At 44.4% G+C, this 21,601-nt stretch overlaps 1 protein-coding gene across 1 annotated transcript in view; it reads right to left on the reverse strand.

Moving 5' to 3' along the window:
- Window positions 1-21,601, reverse strand: part of MARCHF6 (membrane associated ring-CH-type finger 6) — a 1,058,737-nt gene that overhangs the window by 828,450 nt on the left and 208,686 nt on the right. The window contains exons 10-12 of the mRNA XM_069219690.1: window positions 14,276-14,327; window positions 7,043-7,101; window positions 166-246 (exon numbers count right to left, since the gene is read on the reverse strand). Of these exons, the coding sequence (XP_069075791.1) occupies window positions 166-246; window positions 7,043-7,101; window positions 14,276-14,327 (192 nt within the window). The remainder of the gene's footprint in view (window positions 1-165; window positions 247-7,042; window positions 7,102-14,275; window positions 14,328-21,601) is intronic.

Here is a 21,601-nt window from a genome sequence, read left to right on the forward strand (position 1 = left end):
AGCACTGACAAAAGAATTTGAAACTCTAAAATTAAGTCTCACGGACAAAAGTGAGGTGCGAAGAGGACTGGGACAGAGATCTGAAATAGGCATAGAGTATCACAAAGGAAATAAACACAAAAAAATATTGCATTAAAGTTATCTATCATTGCTCTAAAAGGATACATGGCAAATGATCAATGTGACTGCCAGCAGCACATAGCCCACAATGGTTGTGATAAGGCCTTCAAAGTGAGATGCTCGAACCTGGAAGAAAGAAATTATAAAAAAAAAAAAAATTAAATATATATATAAATGGAAAATGTCACTTACCCAGTGTACATCTGTTCGTGGCATGAGACGCTGCAGATTCACATGCTGTGCATTATCCTGCCATCTAGTGTTGGGCTCGTAGTGTTACAAGTTGTTTTTCTTCGAAGAAGTATTTTTGAGTCACAAGATCGAGGGACTCCTCCCCTTTCGGCTCCATTGCTCATGGGCGTCGACTCCATCTTAGATTGTTTTACCCGCAAAGGGTGAGTTAGGAGTTGTGTATATAGTAATAGTGCCCATGCAATGGACTAAGTATGTATGTACATAATGTGTTTAAAAGTGATATATATTTACAAATTTACAAGTTTATTTCTATCAACTTATAATGGCTACAGGCTCCCGGGGAGGTGGGAGGGCGCATGTGAATCTGCAGCGTCTCATGCCACAAACAGATGTACAATGGGTAAGTGACATTTTCCGTTTGATGGCATGTGTATCTGCAGATACACATGCTGTGCATAGACTAGTAAGCAGTTATCTCCCTAAAAGCGGTGGTTTAGCCTGTAGGAGTTGAAGTTGTTTGAAATAATGTCCGTAATACTGCCTGTCCTTCTGTGGCCTGTTGTGTTGTTAACACATCCACACAGTAATGTTTCGTGAATGTATGAGGCGTAGACCATGTGGCTGCCTTACAGATTTCTGTCATGGGTATATTTCCTAGAAAGGCCATTGTGGCGCCTTCCTTTCTAGTGGAGTGTGCCTTTGGTGTAATAGGCAGGTCTCTCTTAGCTTTTACATAGCAGGTTTGAATACACTTAACTATCCATCTGGCAATGCCTTGTTTGGATATTGGATTTCCTGCATGAGGTTTTTGAAAAGCTACAAACAATTGTTTTGTTTTGAGAAACTGTTTGGTTCTATCAATGTAATACATTAGTGCCCTTTTGAAGTCTAATGTATGTAATGCTCTTTCATCTACAGAGTCTGGTTGTGGAAAAAATACTGGGAGTTCCACAGTTTGATTTAAGTGGAACGGTGATATAACTTTTGGTAAAAAATTTGGATTTGTGCGTAGAACCACTTTATGTTTGTGTATTTGTATAAAGGGTTCCTGTATGGTAAATGCTTGTATTTCACTTACTCTTCTAAGAGATGTGATAGCTATTAGGAAGGCCACTTTCCATGTTAAGAATTGCATCCCACAAGAGTGCATGGGTTCAAATGGTGGACCCATGAGTCGTGTTAATACAATATTGAGATTCCATGAAGGAACTGGTGGTGTTCTTGGGGGAATGATTCTTTTTAGACCCTCCATAAATGCTTTTATGACTGGGATTCTAAAGAGTGATGTTGAATGTGTAATCTGCAGATAGGCAGAAATTGCTGTGAGATGTATTTAAATGGATGAAAAAGCTAGCTTAGATTTTTGTAAGTGTAATAAGTAGCTTACAATGTTTTTTGTTGACGCATGCAGTGGTTGAATTTGATTATTATGACAGTAATAAACAAATCTTTTCCATTTATTTGCGTAGCAATGTCTTGTAGTAGGTTTCCTAGCTTGTTTAATGACCTCCATACATTCTTGTGTAAGGTCTAGATGTCCAAATTCTAAGACTTCAGGAGCCAGATTGTTAGATTGAGCGATGCTGGATTCGGGTCTCTGATCTGTTGTTTGTGTTGAGTTAACAGATCTGGTCTGTTTGGTAGCTTGATATGAGGTACTACTGACAGGTCTAGTAGTGTTGTGTACCATAGTTGGTGAGCCCAAGTTGGTGCTATTAGTATGAGTTTGAGTTTATTTTGACTCAATTTGTTTACTAGATACGGAAGGAGTGGGAGAGGGCGAAAAGCGTAAGCAAATATCCCTGACCAACTCATCCATAACGCATTGCCCTCGGAGTGAGGGTGTGGGTACCTGGATGCAAAGTTTTGGCATTTTGTGTTTTCTTTTGTTGCAAATAGGTCTATTTGCGGTGTTCCCCATTTTTGAAAGTAGGATTGCAGTATCTGGGGATGAAGTTCCCATTCATGTATCTGTTGGTGATCTCGACTGAGATTGTCGGCCAACTGGTTTTGAATTCCTGGGATGTATTGTGCTATTAGGCGAATGTGATTGTGATTCTCCCAATGCCAAATCTTCTGTGCTAAGAGACACAGCTGTGATGAGTGTGTCCCTCCCTGTTTGTTTAGGTAATACATTGTTGTCATGTTGTCTGTTTTGACAAGAATGTGTTTGTGGGTTATTAACGGTTCAAATGCTTTCAATGCTAGAAACACTGCTAGTAGTTCTAGTTGATTTATATGAAGTTGTCTTTGTTGAGTGTCCCATTGTCCCTGGATGCTGTGTTGGTTGAAGTGTGCTCCCCACCCTACCATGGAAGCGTCTGTTGTGATCACGTATTGAGGCACTGGGTCCTGGAAAGGCCGCCCTTGGTTTAAATTGATAGGATTCCACCATTGAAGCGAGGAGTGTTTGGCGGTCTATCAACACTAGATCTTGAAGTTGACCCTGTGCTTGTGTCCATTGTTTCGCTAGACACTGATGTAAGGGCCGCATGTGTAACCTTGCGTTTGGGACAATGGCTATGCATGAAGACATCATGCCTAGAAGTTTCATCACAAACCTTACTTGATACTGTTGATTTGGGTGCATGCTTTGTACTACGTTTTGGAATGCTTGTACCCTTTGTGGACTTGGAGTGGCAATCCCTTTTTCTGTGTTTATTGTTGCTCCTAAGTATTGTTGTATTTGACACGGTTGTAAGTGTGATTTTAGGTAGTTTATTGAGAACCCTAGCTTGTGAAGGGTTTCTATGACGTATTTAGTGTGTTGAAGACACTGTTTCTGAGTGCTGGTTTTTATTAACCAATCGTCTAGGTACAGGAATACGTGTATGTGCTGACTTCTGATATGTGCAGCTACTACTGCAAGGCATTTTGTAAATACCCTTGGTGCTGTTGTTATCCCGAATGGTAACACTTTGAATTGGTAGTGTACTCCTTGGATTACAAACCTTAAGTATTTCCTGTGGGAAGGATGTATGGGTATATGGAAGTAAGCATCCTTGAGGTCTAATGTTGATATGTAGTCTTGTTTGAGCAAGGGAATCATGTCTTGAAGTGTTACCATGTGAAAGTGATCTGATTTGATGTAAAGGTTTAGTGTTCTGAGATCTAAGATGGGTCTCAGTGTTTTGTCCTTTTTTGGTATTAGAAAATACAGGGAATAAACACCTGTTCCTTTCTGATGGTTGGGCACTAGTTCTATTGCCTCTTTTTGTAATAACGCTTGGACTTCTAGTTGTAATAGATCCAAGTGCTGTTTGGACATGTTGTGTGCTTTTGGAGGAACATTTGGTGGTAATTGTAGGAATTCTATGCAATAAACATGCTGGATAATGGTTAGGACCCACGAGTCCGTAGTTATGTCTTCCCAATTTTTGTAATAATTTGTGAGTCTCCCCCCCACTGGTGTTATGTGTTGGGGATTTATGACATTTGAGTCAATGTTTAGTTTGCGGGGTTTTTGGGCTTTGGAATTTCCCTCTTGTTTTAGGAAACTGTCCAACCCTATATTGACCCCAAAAACCTCCTCTTTGGTATTGGCCCTGGTATGTGGGTCTGGTCTAAGGGGTTGAAGGTTCTGTGCTTTGGGCTCGAAACCCCCCTCTAAAGTGTGGCTTCCTAAAGGTGCCTCTGCTCTGTGGGGAGTAAAGCGCGCCCATGGCTTTGGCGTGTCCGTGTCTTTCTTTAGCTTTTCTATAGCTGTATCCACCTCCGTCCCAAACAACTGTTGTCCATTAAAAAGCATATTAAGCACAGCCTGCTGGATCTCTGGCTTAAATCCAGAGGTGTGTAGCCATGCGTGTCTCCGAATAGTGACCGCCGTGTTCACTGTTCTGGCAGCTGTGTCCGCTGCGTCCATAGCCGATCGTATCTGGTTGTTGGAGATACTTTGGCCCTCCTCCACCACTTGTTGTGCACGCTTTTGAATCTCTATGGGAAGATGTTCAATGAAATGCTGCATTTCGTCCCATGAGCCCTGTCATATCTTGCCAATAAAGCTTGGGAATTGGCAATACGCCATTGATTGGCTGCTTGTGCTGCAAACCTTTTTCCTGCTGCATCAAACTTTCTTTGTCGGGTGGTGGTGCATCCCCAGAAGTCTGTGAGTTTGCCCTTTTCGGGGCTGCCCCTACTACCACCGACTCAGGTGTTAGTTGTTACGTGATATACACAGGGTCCGTAGGGGGAGGTTTGTATTTCTTCTCCACCCTAGGTGTGATGGCTCTGCCTTTGACGGGGTCTGTTTCGCGTGTTTTAACATGCCTGGTAACATAGGCAGACTCTGGTATTGGCTATGTGTTGGTGACAGGGTATTGAATAAAAAGTCATCCTCTATAGGTTCTGCATGCAGTGCTACATTGTGAAAAGTAGCTGCTCTGGACACCACCTGCATGTAAGCAGTACTGTCTTCTGGTGGTGATGGTCTTGCCGGGTAGCAATCCGGACTATTGTCAGATACTGGTGCATCATATAGATCCCATGCATCTTGGTCATCCTGGCTCATCTCTGTGTGCGTTGGTGATTGCATCATTGGGGGTGTTGCAATTGGTGACAGTTGTAGTGAGTGCTGTGGCAAAAAATGTGGTGGAGTTTTTTTTCTTTAGCCACTTTTGCTTTTGGCTTTTTTTCTGTTTCTTGGAAAGCGAGTTTCCGTTTCATTTTAATTGGGGGAACAGTTCTTATTTTCCCTGTGTCCTTCTGAATATGGAGCCTTCTTTGTGTATAGTCTGGCTCTCCCATCTCTAATTCTTGTCCAAATTTATGGCCTTGTAGTTGTGATGAAAGGCCTTGTTCTTCTGAATAGGAGCTCTGTTTCTGCTCAGAGGCTGGGTGTTTCGGCCCCAGAACCTTTTCCGCATTCTTTTTCGGCTCCGAAGCCACCTTTTTCGGTTTCGGGGTGCCGATATCTCGGTGCTTAGTTTGGTCGGAGCCAGTATCTCAGTGCCGAGTAAACTCTGTGCCGGTATCTCAACCGGAGTCGGATGTCTTTGACACGTGTGTGCCCTTTTTCGGTGCCGATGGTTGGTCACTGTGCTTACGGGTTAAGCCATGGCCTGCCGGCGGTGGCATCCCCTGGGCTTTCATTATCTTTGTGTGAGTTTTGGCCGGGGCAGTTTTACTCACGGTTTGTTGCCTCGCTGGCTGCTCACTTTAGGCCTTGTCCGAATCAGGAATGGAGAAAGTCCCCTCTTCTTCGACGTTGTGGTGTCCTGCCAGCGTCAACGCCATTTGAAGCCTTTGAGCTCTCCGGTCCCGGAGCGTATTCTTCAACCGAAATGCCCGACAGGTCTCGCAGGTATCCTCTGTGTTCGGGGGACAAACACAAATTACAGACCAAATGCTGGTCTGTATAAGGATACTTATTGTGGCATTCGGGGCAGAAGCGGAATGGGGTCCGTTCCATGAGCCTTGAAGACACACGCGGTCGGGCCGACCAGGCCCCGCCGGGGAGTGGAAGCCCCGAAGGGCTACCGGAGCTCTTCTTTTCTTCGGTGTCGATCTGCTATTACTAACCCGATACCGAACGCAAACAATACCATCAAATTTTCCAAGATTTAACTAACTTTCCGAACCGAAACACAGAGCGAAGAGGAACATGTCCTAACCCGATGGCGGAAAGAAAACAATCTAAGATGGAGTCGACACCCATGCGCAATGTAGCCGAAAGGGGAGGAGTCCCTCGATCTCGTGACTCGAAAAGACTTCTTCGAAGAAAAACAACTTGTAACACTCTGAGCCCAACACTAGATGGCAGGATAATGCACAGCATGTATATCTGCAGCTACACATGCCATCGAAGAATATATTATATACATATACATATATATATATATAGAGAGAGAGAGAGAGAGAGAGAGAGAGAGAGAGATAGAAATGTAACAACATGGGGGGGGTGTTCAACAACAAATATGTGATTATGCAAAGGCAATGCATTCTAATAAAAACTCTAAACATGACACATGCACTGTGTTAAACTGTAATGGGTAATGGAGATCAGTTTACTATCGAAGACAGGGGTTGCCAACCTGTGGTCCGGGGACCCCATAGGGGTCCGCAAAGCCTCCTCAGGGGGGTCAACCACTGCTTAGAAAATTAAATAATATTAACAGATTATGCTTCTCAGCTTTCAGTAATGACTCAGTGTGTGTGTGTGTGTGTGGGGGGGGGGGGTTAAGGGCAGATTCCAATAATAATTCAGTGGGGTCCCCAGGTTCAAGTAATTATAATGGGGGGGTTCACAGAAGTTAAAAGGTTGAGAACCACTGATCTAAGAAACATGATAAGAAAATGAAATGTTAATCATAAAAACAGGGCTAGGAAAATTATTATTTGGTTGCTTAAAAGAATCACATTTCATTTTACTATGGATGATTACATGCACTGTCCTTTTAGATTTTAAGAGACTAATAGCCAAGTTTGGTTAACAGCTGGCCAAATAATACTAATAGCCAATGCTTAACTAGTTTCATGTGTTGCTACTAAAAATGACCTAGGGGAGGAATAAACAAAATTCTACTGGATTTCGTATGACTAAAGTTGAAGAACTGGGATGGGATGAAAACCTTGGTGGCAACCAGATAACCACTGGCTCAACAAACACTTACATACCAAAACATAGCTTCAAATATTCACATCAGGGATTGGCAAAGACAAGTAACACATACTTGGAGTAATAGTAAAAGATAACATGAGTGCATTAAAAAAAGGTTTGATAGATACTTACATAGTCCTCAAAACCAAGACCAACAATAGAGAAGTGACCAATGTGATAAGGACAAAATGCTGGAAAACAAAAACACAGAGCAGCACTTTCTTAATATAATACATTCCAGTTACAAATCAGTTTCCTAGACATAGAAATATGTTAAAGATTTCAGAAACAGGCATTCAAACATTAACAATCTAAGCACAAAGTCAGGGAGCATAGTCAGCTTAAGCAAAAGGTGAATGATTGATTTTTGGGCTTCCTATCAGCTCCATCTTCTTCAGTATCACTCTGCCCCAGGGATGTCTAGTGACTGCTGGACCAGTCCAATGTGGCGATGAAGTTGCAGTGCTGTGGACACTGAAATCAGTACAGGGTGACTGTCTCCTGCTCAGGTAATTTTGCTTTGACAGACTCTTCTCCATACACTCCTCAAGGTCTAAACATAGTGCTATGTTGTGTACATGTCCTCTTGAAGGGTTTAAGGAATAACAACCATGTTATGCATGCATCAGGAAGGAAGGTGATGGTAGCCTTAGACTGTTGGGATTTTATCCTCAGCACAATATTCCCTGGGTGAGCGCTGAATACGGCATCTTAAAATAATATTGTGTTGACAGCAAAAGATCAGGAGTAACTATACTAGAAAACCTATCCGTCACATTTGATACTACTGATCATTAGCATATCTTAGTTGTTTCAAATCTCTAATGATCAAAGATAAAGCATACTCCTGGTTAGAATCCTTTATCTCAGATAGATCCTAAAATATTCAGTTAGACCAGGCAGTTAGATGAGTTTGTGGATTATTTACCATGCATCTTTTCTCTCTCTCCGTATTCCTTTTCAATCGCCGTTTGAGCTCCAGAGTCTGCCACTAAGTCCTACAGTAAACTAACTGTAAAGCAGGGTTTTTTTTCTCAGAAAATCTGAAATTGATGTTTCACTGCTGTGCCTTTTAGTTGTGTATAGTGGATATCCTCATGACATTTTTGCAAAATATGCTCCACACTTATCACAAAGTTTGCATTTGAACCACTGCCAAATAAATGTATTGGAGTTCATTACTTTTAGAAGTGGACAATAACCTGAAATTGTTAATGTAGACCTGTTTTGCTTCACTAATGACCGAGCTGAAACACTCATGCACTGACAAAAATCTCTGGCGTGCGCTTCTTAGTCTAAAGAAGGCATTTATTACTTCCCTTCGTAAGGTTTGTAAAATGAGATTAGCATGCTGAAAGCACACTTTTAAAAATGGTCACAGCAATGAAATAAAAACATGTACACATGATTCTCCACTGCAATATGCACAGCAAATATATCTATCTATATTATAATAATGCAAAGCGAATAATGAATTAAAAAATATGCATCACCATGAGGCAAGTGCACAACTGCTTCATCTCCCTCCCATTTAGCATCAGATCGACAGATCCCAGAATCGATTGGGGAGAGAGATATCAGTTATCCTCACAGGAAGGATGACACACCCCAGCGACTAGGGCATGTCTGAGATCTGAAGGACTCTTAGTACCAGGTCCATCTGGTATCGGCCTCTTATACTTTGAACAAACAAGACAGGAAAATTCTAGAACCTCCCTCTCGCTGCAGAAGTTTGTTATTCAAAAAATGCTGATTGTTTTAGGCCAGCTTTGAAAATAACACGTCTGGACTTGGCCACAATCCCAAAGCGCCACTTCAAAACAAGACCGTTCCCTGCTGTCTTAGTACATTCTTATCAGCCTAAGCCCTTGGTGGGAAAGAACACAAAAAAAAATTAAAAAGATGAGCACATTGTACAACGTGGAAAACTACTTGCAGCTTTTAACATGACGGTGGCTAATGCTAAAATAAAATCAATAGGTATAATGAAGCAGGTGGTCACTAATGCAACGTGGAATCAGTGGTCAAAACACACATATCATTACAAGACCTAGTATGGCGAAATATTACTCCCCTTAGGCAGCTTTAGCTCATAATCTCTTTCACAGTGCTAGCTTTAAGGAAAAAATAAAAACTCAAATGGATAGAAAACAACAATTTCATGGTCAACTATGGACAATACAGCATGCAGGGTTTCACCCACTGTAAAAGGCTTTACAAAAAAATAAAACTACACAACAAATTCAAACTATATCCTGGAAGACCTGGATTTATAATCCCCAAATTGCCACAAAACTAAATGTCATGCGAATCTGTGCACATTACCTAATTTCTATTTATCTGAAACTATAATATATAAATATGTATGATGTAAAAAGGTACAGTGTTGTCATTGTTCAATTTACAAGTCCTCATTTCCAAACACTTTCCTAAACAATTTCATAATATTCTTTCAGATTCCACTCACAGTTACTCATTGTTGCTTGTATGGAATGTCCCTACTGCAGTGACTACATTCTTTATAAAAGCACTCTCCTGCTTCTCTAAGTTTGGCTCCCACCATACCATCTACCTAAAATAAAATATATTGTTTAAAAAAGGAAAACAATGGAAGCTTGCCTCTTCCTAAAACCTTGTAAACATCTTCTCCTTCCGAGCCTTCCAACACAAGGCTCATTCTCTTGTCAGGTGCTTATTATACTCCTTCCTTAGGATTCCCTGTTTTGACGAGTGTTTGTTTAACTTAACTAATCAAAGGATTCCCAGTTACGTGATTAAGCCAACAACGTAATCTGAATCTTCTCTAAAATGACAGTCCTATTATGGGTTAATGTGCAGAGTACAGTTGGTAATTACTTGATGTGACAAAGCTTCCTGACTATTGGGGGTTGAAGTAATAGTGCTTTTCATAGCAAGCCAAATGTCTCTGTTTGAAATCTTTTACACACTGGTGGAAATTGCACATTCTGACTGAAAATGAGCACTTTACCCAGTACACACATCTAAAATAACTGCTTGCTATGCACCAAATGATATCTAGAAATACCTACAAGTTACCAAGAACACATATTAGTTTAATGGGGAACTACCACACGTAGAACACATTAGAAGAAGGCCACTGAGTACTTCAGGACCCATATGGCTGATATCAGTGGGCTATCCTCCATATCCAAATCAACAGGATCTAAGTAGTTCAGACCATTTAAACAATTTCTAGCAAAATTATTGACACTATATATACTTGATTTAGATATTATGTACTACAAATTATGGGACAAATTCAAGTGTACCGGTGATGTCACATGGAGCTCATGCATCGTCAATAAGCCCGCCTACTTTTAATCCAGAAATGGGATAAGTGACTACAAAGTAAGATGACATACCCTTTTTATTGTTTGAAAAATAATAAGAAGTGACATATCCTCAGACAACCCTCCTTCCTCCACCCCCAAAGAAGTCTACAATATCATGCACTTCACCATGGCATCGGTGCAACCTGTTGATAAGAGTGTACCACCTGGGAAGTATATTTTAAGTGTGACACTGATATCCCAGAGCAGCAGTGGCACTATTGCTACAAACACATTAGTATGCTTTCCTCTAAATATAAACTCCGGCTTATACACCTTAAATTGTTCCACAGGCTATACCACACTGCATGCCTTCACAGCTCCACCGAATGGGACTTGTAGAGAATGCTTGATGCATGTGATATGTGGAGGACAAGGTAGAGTTCCTACATTTGGCTTGGTTGTGCCCTAGCGTAGTGAATACTAGGGCCAAATAGTGCAATTGAGTGCCTCACAGCCATTACCATACCACAGCTGCCTGTGGTGCCCATCCTTGAAAATCTGAAGGACATACCTGCAGGGGTTTGTAAGTTAACTGCAATGCTTCTGCTGGCAAAGAGACGGATTGCTGTGCAAAAGGGAAACGCTGCCATGCCCTCCTTCCTCAGCTGGTTGGCAAACAACGTCTTCTGGTAGGAACAACTTATGGAGTACTCATGTAAGCCCAGAAGACCAAAGGGCATATGGGCACCTTTTGAAATAGATCTGACATTTAGTCCTGACCCATGAGCCGGGGAAGGGAATAATCTGATGATATAGACATGTAAAAGCTCTATCTCGCCATAATACACTAATGGGGGGCTGCAGCCATGCACTTCCTGCAGAGTGTGTACCAACTACTGATCCCCCTTTCTACTTTTAAAATAGCTTATCGCCATTTTAAAAAACAACTGTATATGTTATTGCTATAATTCAAAGTTCCTAACTTACCTGTAAGGAGTGCCTTGCATTTTATGTATTTACTTCAAATCTTGAACTTGTGGTTCTTAAAATAAACTAAGAAAATATATTTTTCTACATAAAAACTATTGACCTGGAGTCAAGTCTGAGTGTGTGTTCCTCATTTATTGCCTGAGTGTGTACAACAAATGCTTAACATAACCCTCTGATAAGCCTACTGCTTGACCACACTACCACAAAATAGAGCATTAGAAGTATCTCATTTTGCCACTATCTTACCTCTAAGGGGAACCCTTGGACTCTGTGCACACTATTTCTTACTTTGAAATAGTATATACAGAGCCAACTTCCTACAGTCACTGTCCTCCAAACTAAGATGGAGGATTTTGGAAGAAGGGGGTCACCTCAGCTCTGGACACCTTAGGGGGTGGTACCAGCTGAGGTAGTCATTCCTCCTTGTTTTCCCTAATTGTCCCGACGGACTTGCTGCCAAAAGTGGGCTTTGTTTGGGGGAGCGGGTGACTCCACTAACTGGAGTGCCCCGGGGCACTGTAACACGAGGCCTGAGTCTTTGAGGCTCACCACCAGGTGTTACAGTTCCTGGAGTGGGGAGGTGTGAAGCACCTACCCAGTGCAGCCTTTGTTTCTGGCCACAGATGGCAGAAAGGCTCTCACACCATGTGGTCAGAAACTCGTCTGGAAATGGCAGGCTGGCACAGACTGGTCAGTCCTGCACTAGCAGTTTGGCTAACATATAGGGAGCCCTCTGGCTGCATTTTCCAATAAATATAACACTGACATCAGTGTAGGTTTATTGTGCTTAAAAGTGTAATACCAAACTCCCCAGTATTCAGGAAAGCCGTTATGAGCTGTGGAGTTCGTAATGACAATCTTCCAGCCCATATATTCAATATGGCCACACTGCACTTACAACGTCTAAGAATGGACTTAAGACACTGTAGGGGCATATTGCTCATGCAGCTATGCCCTCACCTGTGGTGTAGTGCACCCTGCCTTAGGACTGTAAGGCCTCCTAGAGGGGTGACATACCTATGCCACAGGCAGTGGTTTGTGGGCATGCCACCCTGGAAAGGGTGCCACATCGACTGTCTTTCTCCCCACCAGCACACACCAGCTGTAATGGCAGTGTGCATGTGCTTGGTGAGGGGGTCCCCTAGAGTGCATAATACATGCTGCAGCCCTTGGGGACTTTCCCTGGCTACAGGGCCCTTGGCACAAGGGGTACCTTTTACAAGGGACATAACTGTGTGCCAGGGGTGTGCCAATTGTGGGAACAATGGTACAGTTTTTGTGAAAGCACACTTGTGCTGGGGCCTGGTTAGCAGGATCCCATCACATTCTCAGTCAAGTTGTCCTCAATATCAGGCGAAAAGATTGCAGGGTGTAACCATGCCAAGAAAGGCACTTTCCTACATTGCCTCTATGGGCTCCCCTGAAGAAACCCTTAGAATATAAGGCTAAAGGCTTTCTGGGATGGGAGGTAGATGCCTCAGAGGTTGTGGATTTGTAACCACCTCTGAATGTGGGGCAACAAAAAGTGTCCCTGTGTTAGAGGGACTGAAGAGCACCCAGGGTTTTTGCGGTGTGGGGTTATTTTTTTTTTCAGCTTCTCAAGAGTGGAGTCCACTTGAGGGACGAAAAGGTGCTCCTTGTCGAAGGACATACTGGGCACTGCTGCTGGACCACTGGCTTGAAGCCATGAGTCTCCTTAGCAACACACTAGTGTTAAAACGGTGTGCAGCTATGTCTGCAGCATCTAGGGTACAGTGGATAGAATTAGTTGTGATAGTTTGCCCCTCTGCAATAATCTGCTGTCCTGTTTATCAGTGCTCATCTGGGAGAAATTGGAGGAGCTCCTACATCTCATCCCAGTGAGCCCGGTAATATCTCGCTAGCAAGGCTTGTGAACTGGCAATACACCAATGATCGGCTGCCTGAGCAGCAACCTTTTTTCAGCCGCATCCAGCATTTTACTCTCCTTATCTGGGTAGGAGAGTCCCATGTGGCCTGACTATTGGCCCTTTTACGTGAATTGGTGGCCACAATGGAGTCTGGTGGGACCTGATATATAGCAGGTCAGTGGGAGCAGACTTATATTTCTTATCTACTTGAGGGGTGATACCCCTAGAGCAGAAGTTTGATACCATACTTCCCAGATTTCAGTGTAGCTATTATGGGACTGTGGAGTTCGTGTTTGACAAACTCCCAGACCATATACTCTTATGGCTACCCTGCACTTACAATGTCTAAGGTTTTGCTTAGACACTGTAGGGGCATAGTGCTCATGCACATTCACCCTCACCTGTGGTATAGGGAACCCTGCCTTAGGCTGTAAGGCCTGCTAGAGGGGTGACTCACCTATACCACAGGCAGTGTGAGGTTGGCATGGCACTCTGAGGGGAGTGCCATGTCGACTTAGTCTTTTTCCTCCCCACCACCACACACAAGCTGTGAGGCAGTGTGCATGTGCTGAGTGAGGGGTCCTCAGGGTGGCATAAGACATGCTGCAGCCCTTAGAGACCTTCCCTGGCATCAGGGCCCTTGGTATTAGGGGTACCAATTACAAGGAACTTATCTGAGTGCCAGGGCTGTGCCAATTGTGGAAGCAAAGGTACAGTTTAGGGAAAGAACACTGGTGCTGGGGCCTGTTTGCAGGGTTCCCAGCATACTTTCAATCAAAACTTAGCATCAGCAAAGGCAAAAAGTCAGGGGGTAACCATGCTGAGGAGGCATTTCCTTGCAATACCTTACAGAGTAAACGCTGCAGTATGACCCCAACCATCAGAAGCTGTACAAAGAAGACTGCTGTGAGTGATACCCCAGTGAGACTATGTTTGAAATGGGGGTATATGAAACGCGCCTAAGTGAATATATGAACTGGAACAATAATGGGGCTAGTTATATTACCTTTTTAATAAATACAATTAAATAAAGTTACATTTTGAGGAACAGGGAGATAAAGTGATTTACCTAGAATCACAAGATAACTGGCCAAGTGCAAAGACTGGAATTCAAACCCAGCTCAGCAACTGACCCACAAGACCACACCTCCACCTTCTTAGGTACAATGTAAAACAGCAAAAAGTAAACTTACCAAATACGAGTATAAAAAGAGTGTTTAGTGACACAACCCAGAAGACGTGCTCCTGCAAAATAAAATAAATGCAAAATGAAAAGTAATAATAACCCACTAGCAAAATTTTGGAACCCTAACTCTGAGTCACTTTAATACAGTGGTTCGTAACCTTTTGACTTCTGAGAACCCTCACAATCATTACTGGAGCCCACGGACCCCACTGCATTATTATTGGAAACCAGGGTCTGCCAATTAGACATTACAGGATGCCGGGGACAAAGGTCTAAGCATTTTTGATGATTTGAACTGCAAATGTAAAATACAGAAACAAGCATTTATCAAGAAAATACACAAATGATGAAATCCTTTATTTAAATTCACAATCAAATATATAAAAATCAAAATTTGAATGGGAAAGTTGGAGCTTTTCTAAATTCAATAGAGTCTAGTCATCATCCACACTACATTCTGTTTGAAACACTTCCACTGCTCCCATCATCTGGGACAGCAATACAATTTTTTGCCTCCAATTTTAAATTTCTTCACAGTTATAAAACCTTTTAAAATGTTCAACTTTATATTCTGCTTCTTTAGTTACATACACTTTATTAATCTTTTAATATTATTTAATTTTATAAGCAGTAGTGGATCCCCTGAGTAGGTTTTTGCCCACCCCCATGTATATCCCAGATCACAGGTTAAGAACCACTGCTTTAACATTTTTTCTGAATATGCAAGCCTAAAATCTGCAAAATTATAATTATAATCTCCAGGCGCCAATGTCAGACTTATACACTGTCAAATGGTCAATCAATGTTAATTTCAACATATTTTGTCAAGAATTGCTCACCGTTTCTTTTTTAATTGTCCTGTCTACTGTACCTGTTAAAACGACCAGCTTATCCCAGCAAGAAAAAAGAATTTCTGAATGCAATGATTTAATACAGTAACCTTGTTAAATCAGCTCAGATATATGCATTAAATGCAACAATCACTATGTATGGCACCAAAAAGTATCCACGCCTAGAAGCAATTACATTTTGTATCGAGGGCAATACAAGCAAAGCAAACAAATACGGATCATCATTATTGAACACACATACCAATAACAAAGCGACATTGACAATTACAAGGAATACTTTGCTTATTGGAAGTAAGACTTCCTTCATTAGAGAGTGAACCAAACACACAGCCCGTTTGATATTTTAGATTAGATACCACCAAATACTACCAAAGGCAAATTAGCCTTGACTAGACTAATAAATAATCAGGTCACCATTCTTCCTATTCTACAGAATATTTCCCATTACCAACGTGTGTGATCCCTGGCACTAAGCCACATATGTGTGCATACATGATATACAAACACTATGCCTACACTTACAAACTTGCCAGTCCCCTTTCATTTTTTTTTTTTTTTTTTTTTTAAATAAAAGGTGGCACTGTATATTTTCTGGACAAATGAAGAGGAGCGGTGTCCGGAAACGAGTAGATAATGGGTAAGAGGCTACAAACTTACTTTAAATATCTCTGTATCCTACTCTTGTATTACGGCTCTTTCACAGTGTCATCTTGTGGGTAGAATCTACAATAGCTGAAGAGAGAAATGGAAAAATAAAGCAAAAATGGACAGCTTATCACTGGCAAGAAGCACCAAGAGCAATGGGGGGGCTGTGTTCATGGGGAGTAGCACACCTAACCTCCTGGAATACATCTCACACAGGAACATGCCTGGAGAGTGCCACAGAGGCTGTTATGCCACTGATGAAGAGTGCTATGCACCGGATGGAGGCTAGACGTCATGGAGAGGGTAGCAGTGGGTGATGTAAAATGTTATCAACCAAAGGCCAGAATTGCCACAGTGAATGAAATCTTTCTGGAAAGAACCAAAAAGGTTTCCGGAGAGCTTATTGATAATTCAAGTTTGTAGGATTCTACAGAAAGGGCTAGAGCAAGCTCTACACCCTCCTTTGATGCTGCTTAAATCAGACAGTCATCTAGATGTTGGTAGATGTACAGCTGATGATAATGCAGGAAGGTTGTCTCTGCAGCGAGGATCTTAAGCTAGTATCTTGCATTTGTGCAGAGGAAGGAACTAGCTAAGATCATAAAGATCTAGGGTGAGGCTGAGCCCTCCTTGCATTGTTTTTAATAGGACATAAGGGTAGTAGCTATTTCCCTTTTCTGGGGGAAGAACATGATTTTAATGCTCGTAAGTAGAGGAGATGAAAACGTTCATGGATACAGAGATGCTGTAAGGAAATGCCTCCTTGGCACGGTTACCCCCTAACTTTTTGCCTTTGCTGATGCTAAGTTATGGTTGAAAGTGTGCTGGGACCTTGCTAACCAGGCCCCAGCACTAGTGTTCTTTCCCTAAATTGTACCTTTGTCTCCACAATTGGCACAACCCTGGCACTCAGGTAAGTCCCTTGTAACTGGTACCCCTGGTACCAAGGGCCCTGATGCCCGGGAAGGTCTCTAAGGGCTGCAGCATATTTTATGCCACCCTGGGGACCCCTTACTCAGCACAGACACATTGTTTGCCAGCTTGTGTGTGTTAGTGGGGATAAAACGACTAAGTCGACATGGCACTCCCCTCAGGGTGCCATGCCTACCTCACACTGCCTATGAAGTATAGATAAGTCACCACTCTAGCAGGCCTTACAGCCCTAAGGCAGGGTGTACTATACCATAGGTGAGGGCATAAGTGCATGAGCACTATGCCCCTACAGTGTCTAAGCAAAACCTTAGACATTGTAAGTGCAGGGTAGCCATAAGAGTATATGGTCTGGGAGTCTGTCATGCATCAACTCCACAGCACCATAATGGCTACACTGAAAACTGTGAAGTTTGGTATCAAACTTCTCAGCACAATAAATGCACACTGATGCCAGTGTACATTTTATTGTAAGATACACCCAGAGGGCATCTTAGAGATGCCCCCTGAATACCAGTCTGACTCATAGTGCTAGGCTGACCAGTTTCTGCCAGCCTACCACAACCAGATGAGTTTCTGGCCACATGGGTAGAGTGCCTTTCTGACTCTGTGGCCATGAACAAAGCCTGTACTGGATGGAGGTGCTTCTCACCTCCCCCTGCAGGAACTGTAACACCTGGCAGTGAGCCTCAAAGGCTCATGCCTCTTGTAACAGTACCCCAGGTGTAGGAAGTTGGCTCTGTATGCACTATTTCAAAGTAAGGAATAGTATGCACAGAGTCCAAGGGTTCCCCTTAGAGGTAAGACAGTGGCAATAAGAGATAATTCTAATGCTCTATTTTGTGGTAGTGTGGTCGAGCAGTAGGCTTATCAAAGGAGTAGTGTTAAGCATTTGTTGTACACACACAAGCAATAAATGAGTGTAAAGAAATGGCTCCCTGTTGCAGTTACCCCCCACGTTTTGCCTGATACTGATGCTGACTTGACTGAGAAGTGTGCTGGGACCCTGCTAACCAGGCCCCAGCACCAGTGTTCTTTCACCTAAAATGTACAGTTGTCTCCACAATTGGCACAACCCTGGCACCCAGGTAAGTCCCTTGTAACTGGTACCCCTGGTACCAAGGGCCCTGATGCCAGGGATGGTCTCTAAGGGCTGCAGCATGTATTATGCCACCCTAGGGACCCCTCACTCAGCACAGACACACTGCTTGCCAGCTTGTGTGTGCTGGTGGGGAGAAAATGACTAAGTCGACATGGCACTCCCCTCAGGGTGCCATGCCAACCTCACACTGCCTGTGGCATAGGTAAGTCACCCCTCTAGCAGGCCTTACAGCCCTAAGGCAGGGTGCACTATACCACGGGTGAGGGCATATGTGCATGAGCACTATGCCCCTACAGTGTCTAAGCAAAACCTTAGACATTGTAAGTGCAGGGTAGACATAAGAGTATATGGTCTGGGAGTCTGTCAAAAACGAACTCCACAGCTCCATAATGGCTACACCGAATACTGGGAAGTTTGGTATCAAACTTCTCAGAATAATAAACCCACACTGATGCCAGTGTTGGATTTATTTAAAAAATGCACATAGAGGGCATCTTCGAGATGCCCCTTGTATTTTACCCAATCCTTCAGTGCAGGACTGACTGGTCTGTGCCAGCCTGCTGCAGAGAGGCGAGTTTCTGACCCCCTGGGGTGAGGGCCTTTGTGCCCTCTGAGGCCAGAAACAAAGCCTGCTCTGGGTGGAGGTGCTTCAGATCTCCCCCCCTGCAGGAACTGTAACACCTAGCAGTAAGCTTCAGAGACTCAGGATTCGTGTTACAATGCCCCAGGGCACTCCAGCTAGTGGAGATGCCCACCCCTGGACACAGCCCACTTTTGGCGGCAGGTCCAGGGGAGATAATGAGAAAAACAAGGAGTCACCACCCACCAGTCAGGACAGCCCCTACGATGGCCTGAGCTGAGGTGACCCTGCCTTTAGAAATCCTCCATCTTACTTTTGGAGGATTCCCCCAACAGGATTAGGGATGTGTCCCCCTCGCCACAGGGAGGAGGCACAAGGATGGTGTAGCCACCCTCAAGGAAAGTAGCCACTGGCTACTGCCCTCCCAGACCTAAACACACCCCTAAATATTTAGGGGCACCCCAGATCCCAGGAACTCAGATTCCTGCAACCTGAAGAAACAAGGAGGACTGCTGACCTACAAGCCTGCAGAGAAGACAGACGACGACAACTGCTTTGGCCCCAGCCCTACAGGCCTGTCTCCAACTTCAAAAACCTGCAACCAGCGACGCATCCGACAGGGACCAGCGACCTCTGAAGCCTCAGAGGACTGCCCTGGACTAAAGGACTAAGAAACTCCCATTAGCAGCGGCCCTGCTCACAACCAGCTACTTATTTGCAACAAAGAAGCAACTTTCAAAGACTGCACGTTTCCCCCCGGAAGCATGAGACTTCACACACTGCACCCGCCACCCCGGGCTTGAGATCTAGAGAACAAACACCACAGGGAGGACTCCCCGGCGACTGCGAGCCCGTGAGTAACCAGAGATGACCCCCTGAGACCCCACAGCGACGCCTGCAGAGAGAATCAAGAGGCTCCCCCTGACCGTGACTGCCTGTAACAAGGGACCCGACGCCTGGAACCAGCACTGCACTCGCAGCCCCCAGGACCTGAAGGAACCGAACGTCAGCGCAAGAGTGACCCCCCCAGGCGACCTTCTACCTTGCCCAGGTGGCGGCTGTCCCGAGAAGCCCTCCCTGTGCCTGCCTGAACCGCTAGAGTGACCCCCGGGTCCCTCATTGTTTCCTACCTGAAACCCAACGCCTGCTTTGCACACTGCACCCGGCCGCCCCTGTGCCGCTGAGGGTGTGTTTTGTGTGCCTACTTGTGTCCCCCCCAGTGCTCTACAAAACCCCCCTGGTCTGCCCCCCTGGGACGCAGGTACTTACCTGCTGGCAGACTGGAACCGGAGCACCCCTGTTCTCCATTGGCGCCTATGTGTTTTGGGCACCTTTTTTACCTCTGCACCTGACCGGCCCTAAGCTCTTGGTGTGGGAACTTTGGGGTTGCCTTGAACCCCCAACAGTAGGCTGCCTATGCTTCAGAACTGAGACTTGTAAGTGTTTTACTTACCTCCTAATCTAACCTTTACTTACCTCCCCCAGGAACTGTTGATTTTTGCACAGAGTCCACTTTTAAAATAGCTTATTGCCATTTTTAGAAAGACTGTATATGATATTGTTTTTATTCAAAGTTCCTAAAGTATCTAAGTGAAGTACCTTACATTTAAAGTGTTTACTGTAAATCTTAAACCTGTGGTTTTTAAAATAAACTAAGAAAATATATTTTTCTATATAAAAACCTATTGGCCTGGAGTAAGTCTTTGAGTGTGCGTTCCTCATTTAGTGCCTGTGTGTGTATACAACAAATGCTGAACACTACCCTCCGATTGGCCTACTGCTCTACCACACTACCACAAAATAGAGCATTAGAATTATATAATTTTGCCACTATCTTACCTCTAAGGGGAACTCTTGGACTCTGTGCACACTATTTCTCACTTTGAAATAGTATATACAGAGCCAACTTCCTACACACACTGATACCAGTGTGGGATTTATTGTAAAATACACCCAGAGGGCATCTTAGAGAATCCCCCCTGAATACCAGTTCAACTCCTAGTGCTGGGCTGACCAGTTTCTGCAAGCCTGCCACAACCAGACGAGTTTCTGGCCACATGGGGAGAGTGCCTTTGTCACTCTGTGGCCAGGAACAAAGCCTGTACTGGGTGGAGGTGCTTCTCACCCCCCCCCTCCCCTGCAGGAAGCCTCAAAGGCTCATGCCTTTTGTTACAGCACCCCAGGAACTCCCAGCTAGTGGAGATGCCCCCCCCCCCCGGCCACGGCCCCCACTTTTGGCGGCAAGGCTGGAGGAGATAATGAGAAAAACAAGGAGGAGTCACCCACCACAGTCAGGACAGCCCCTAAGGAGGTGTCCTGAGCTGAGGTGACCCCTGCCTTTAGAAATCCTCCATCTTGAGTTTGGAGGATTCCACCAATAGGAATAGGGATGTGCCTCCCCTCCCGTCTGGGAGGAGGCACAAAGAGGGTGTAGCCACCCTCCAGGACAGTAGCCATTGGCTACTGCCCCCCCCCTGACGTAAACACACCCCTAAATTTAGTATTTAGGAGTGACACTGAACCCAGGAAATCAGGTTCCTGTAACCTGAAGAAAGAAGGACTGCTGACCTGAAAGCCCCACAGTGACGATGGAGAAACCAACTGACGTGGCCCCAGCCCTACCAGCCTGTCTCCAGACTCAAAGAACCTGCACAGCGACGCATCCAACAGGGACCAGCAACCTCTGAGGACTCAGAGGACTGCCATGAACCTAAAGGACCAAGAAACTCCTGAGGACAGCAGCACTGTTCAAAACCTGCAACAACTTTGCAACAAAGAAACAACTTTTAAAGAACTCTCTCATCCCGCCGGAAGACTGAGACTTCACACACTGCACTCAACGCCCCCGGCTTGGGTTCAGGAGAGCCAACACCGTAGAGAGGATTCCCAGGTGACTACGACAACGTGGGCACCTTGAGTCGAATCCCCTGCACCCCCACAGCAACACCTGTAGTGAGTACCCAGAGGCTCCCCCTGACTGCGACTGCCAGGTAACAAAGGAACCCGACGCCTGGACCAAGCACTGCACCCGCAGCCCCCAAGACCGAGAGGAACCACCTACCAGTGCAAGAGTGACCAGCAGGCGGCCCTCATCCTAGCCTAGTCCGTGGCTGGCCCGAGAAGCCCCCCCTGTGCCCTGCCTGCATCGCCTAAGTGACCCCCTGGTCCCTCCATTGCCTTCTATAGCAAACCTGATGCCTACTTTGCCTACTGCACTTGGCCACC

Source organism: Pleurodeles waltl, chromosome 2_2 (genome assembly GCF_031143425.1).
Source record: "Pleurodeles waltl isolate 20211129_DDA chromosome 2_2, aPleWal1.hap1.20221129, whole genome shotgun sequence".
NCBI classification, from domain to species: Eukaryota; Metazoa; Chordata; class Amphibia; order Caudata; family Salamandridae; genus Pleurodeles; species Pleurodeles waltl.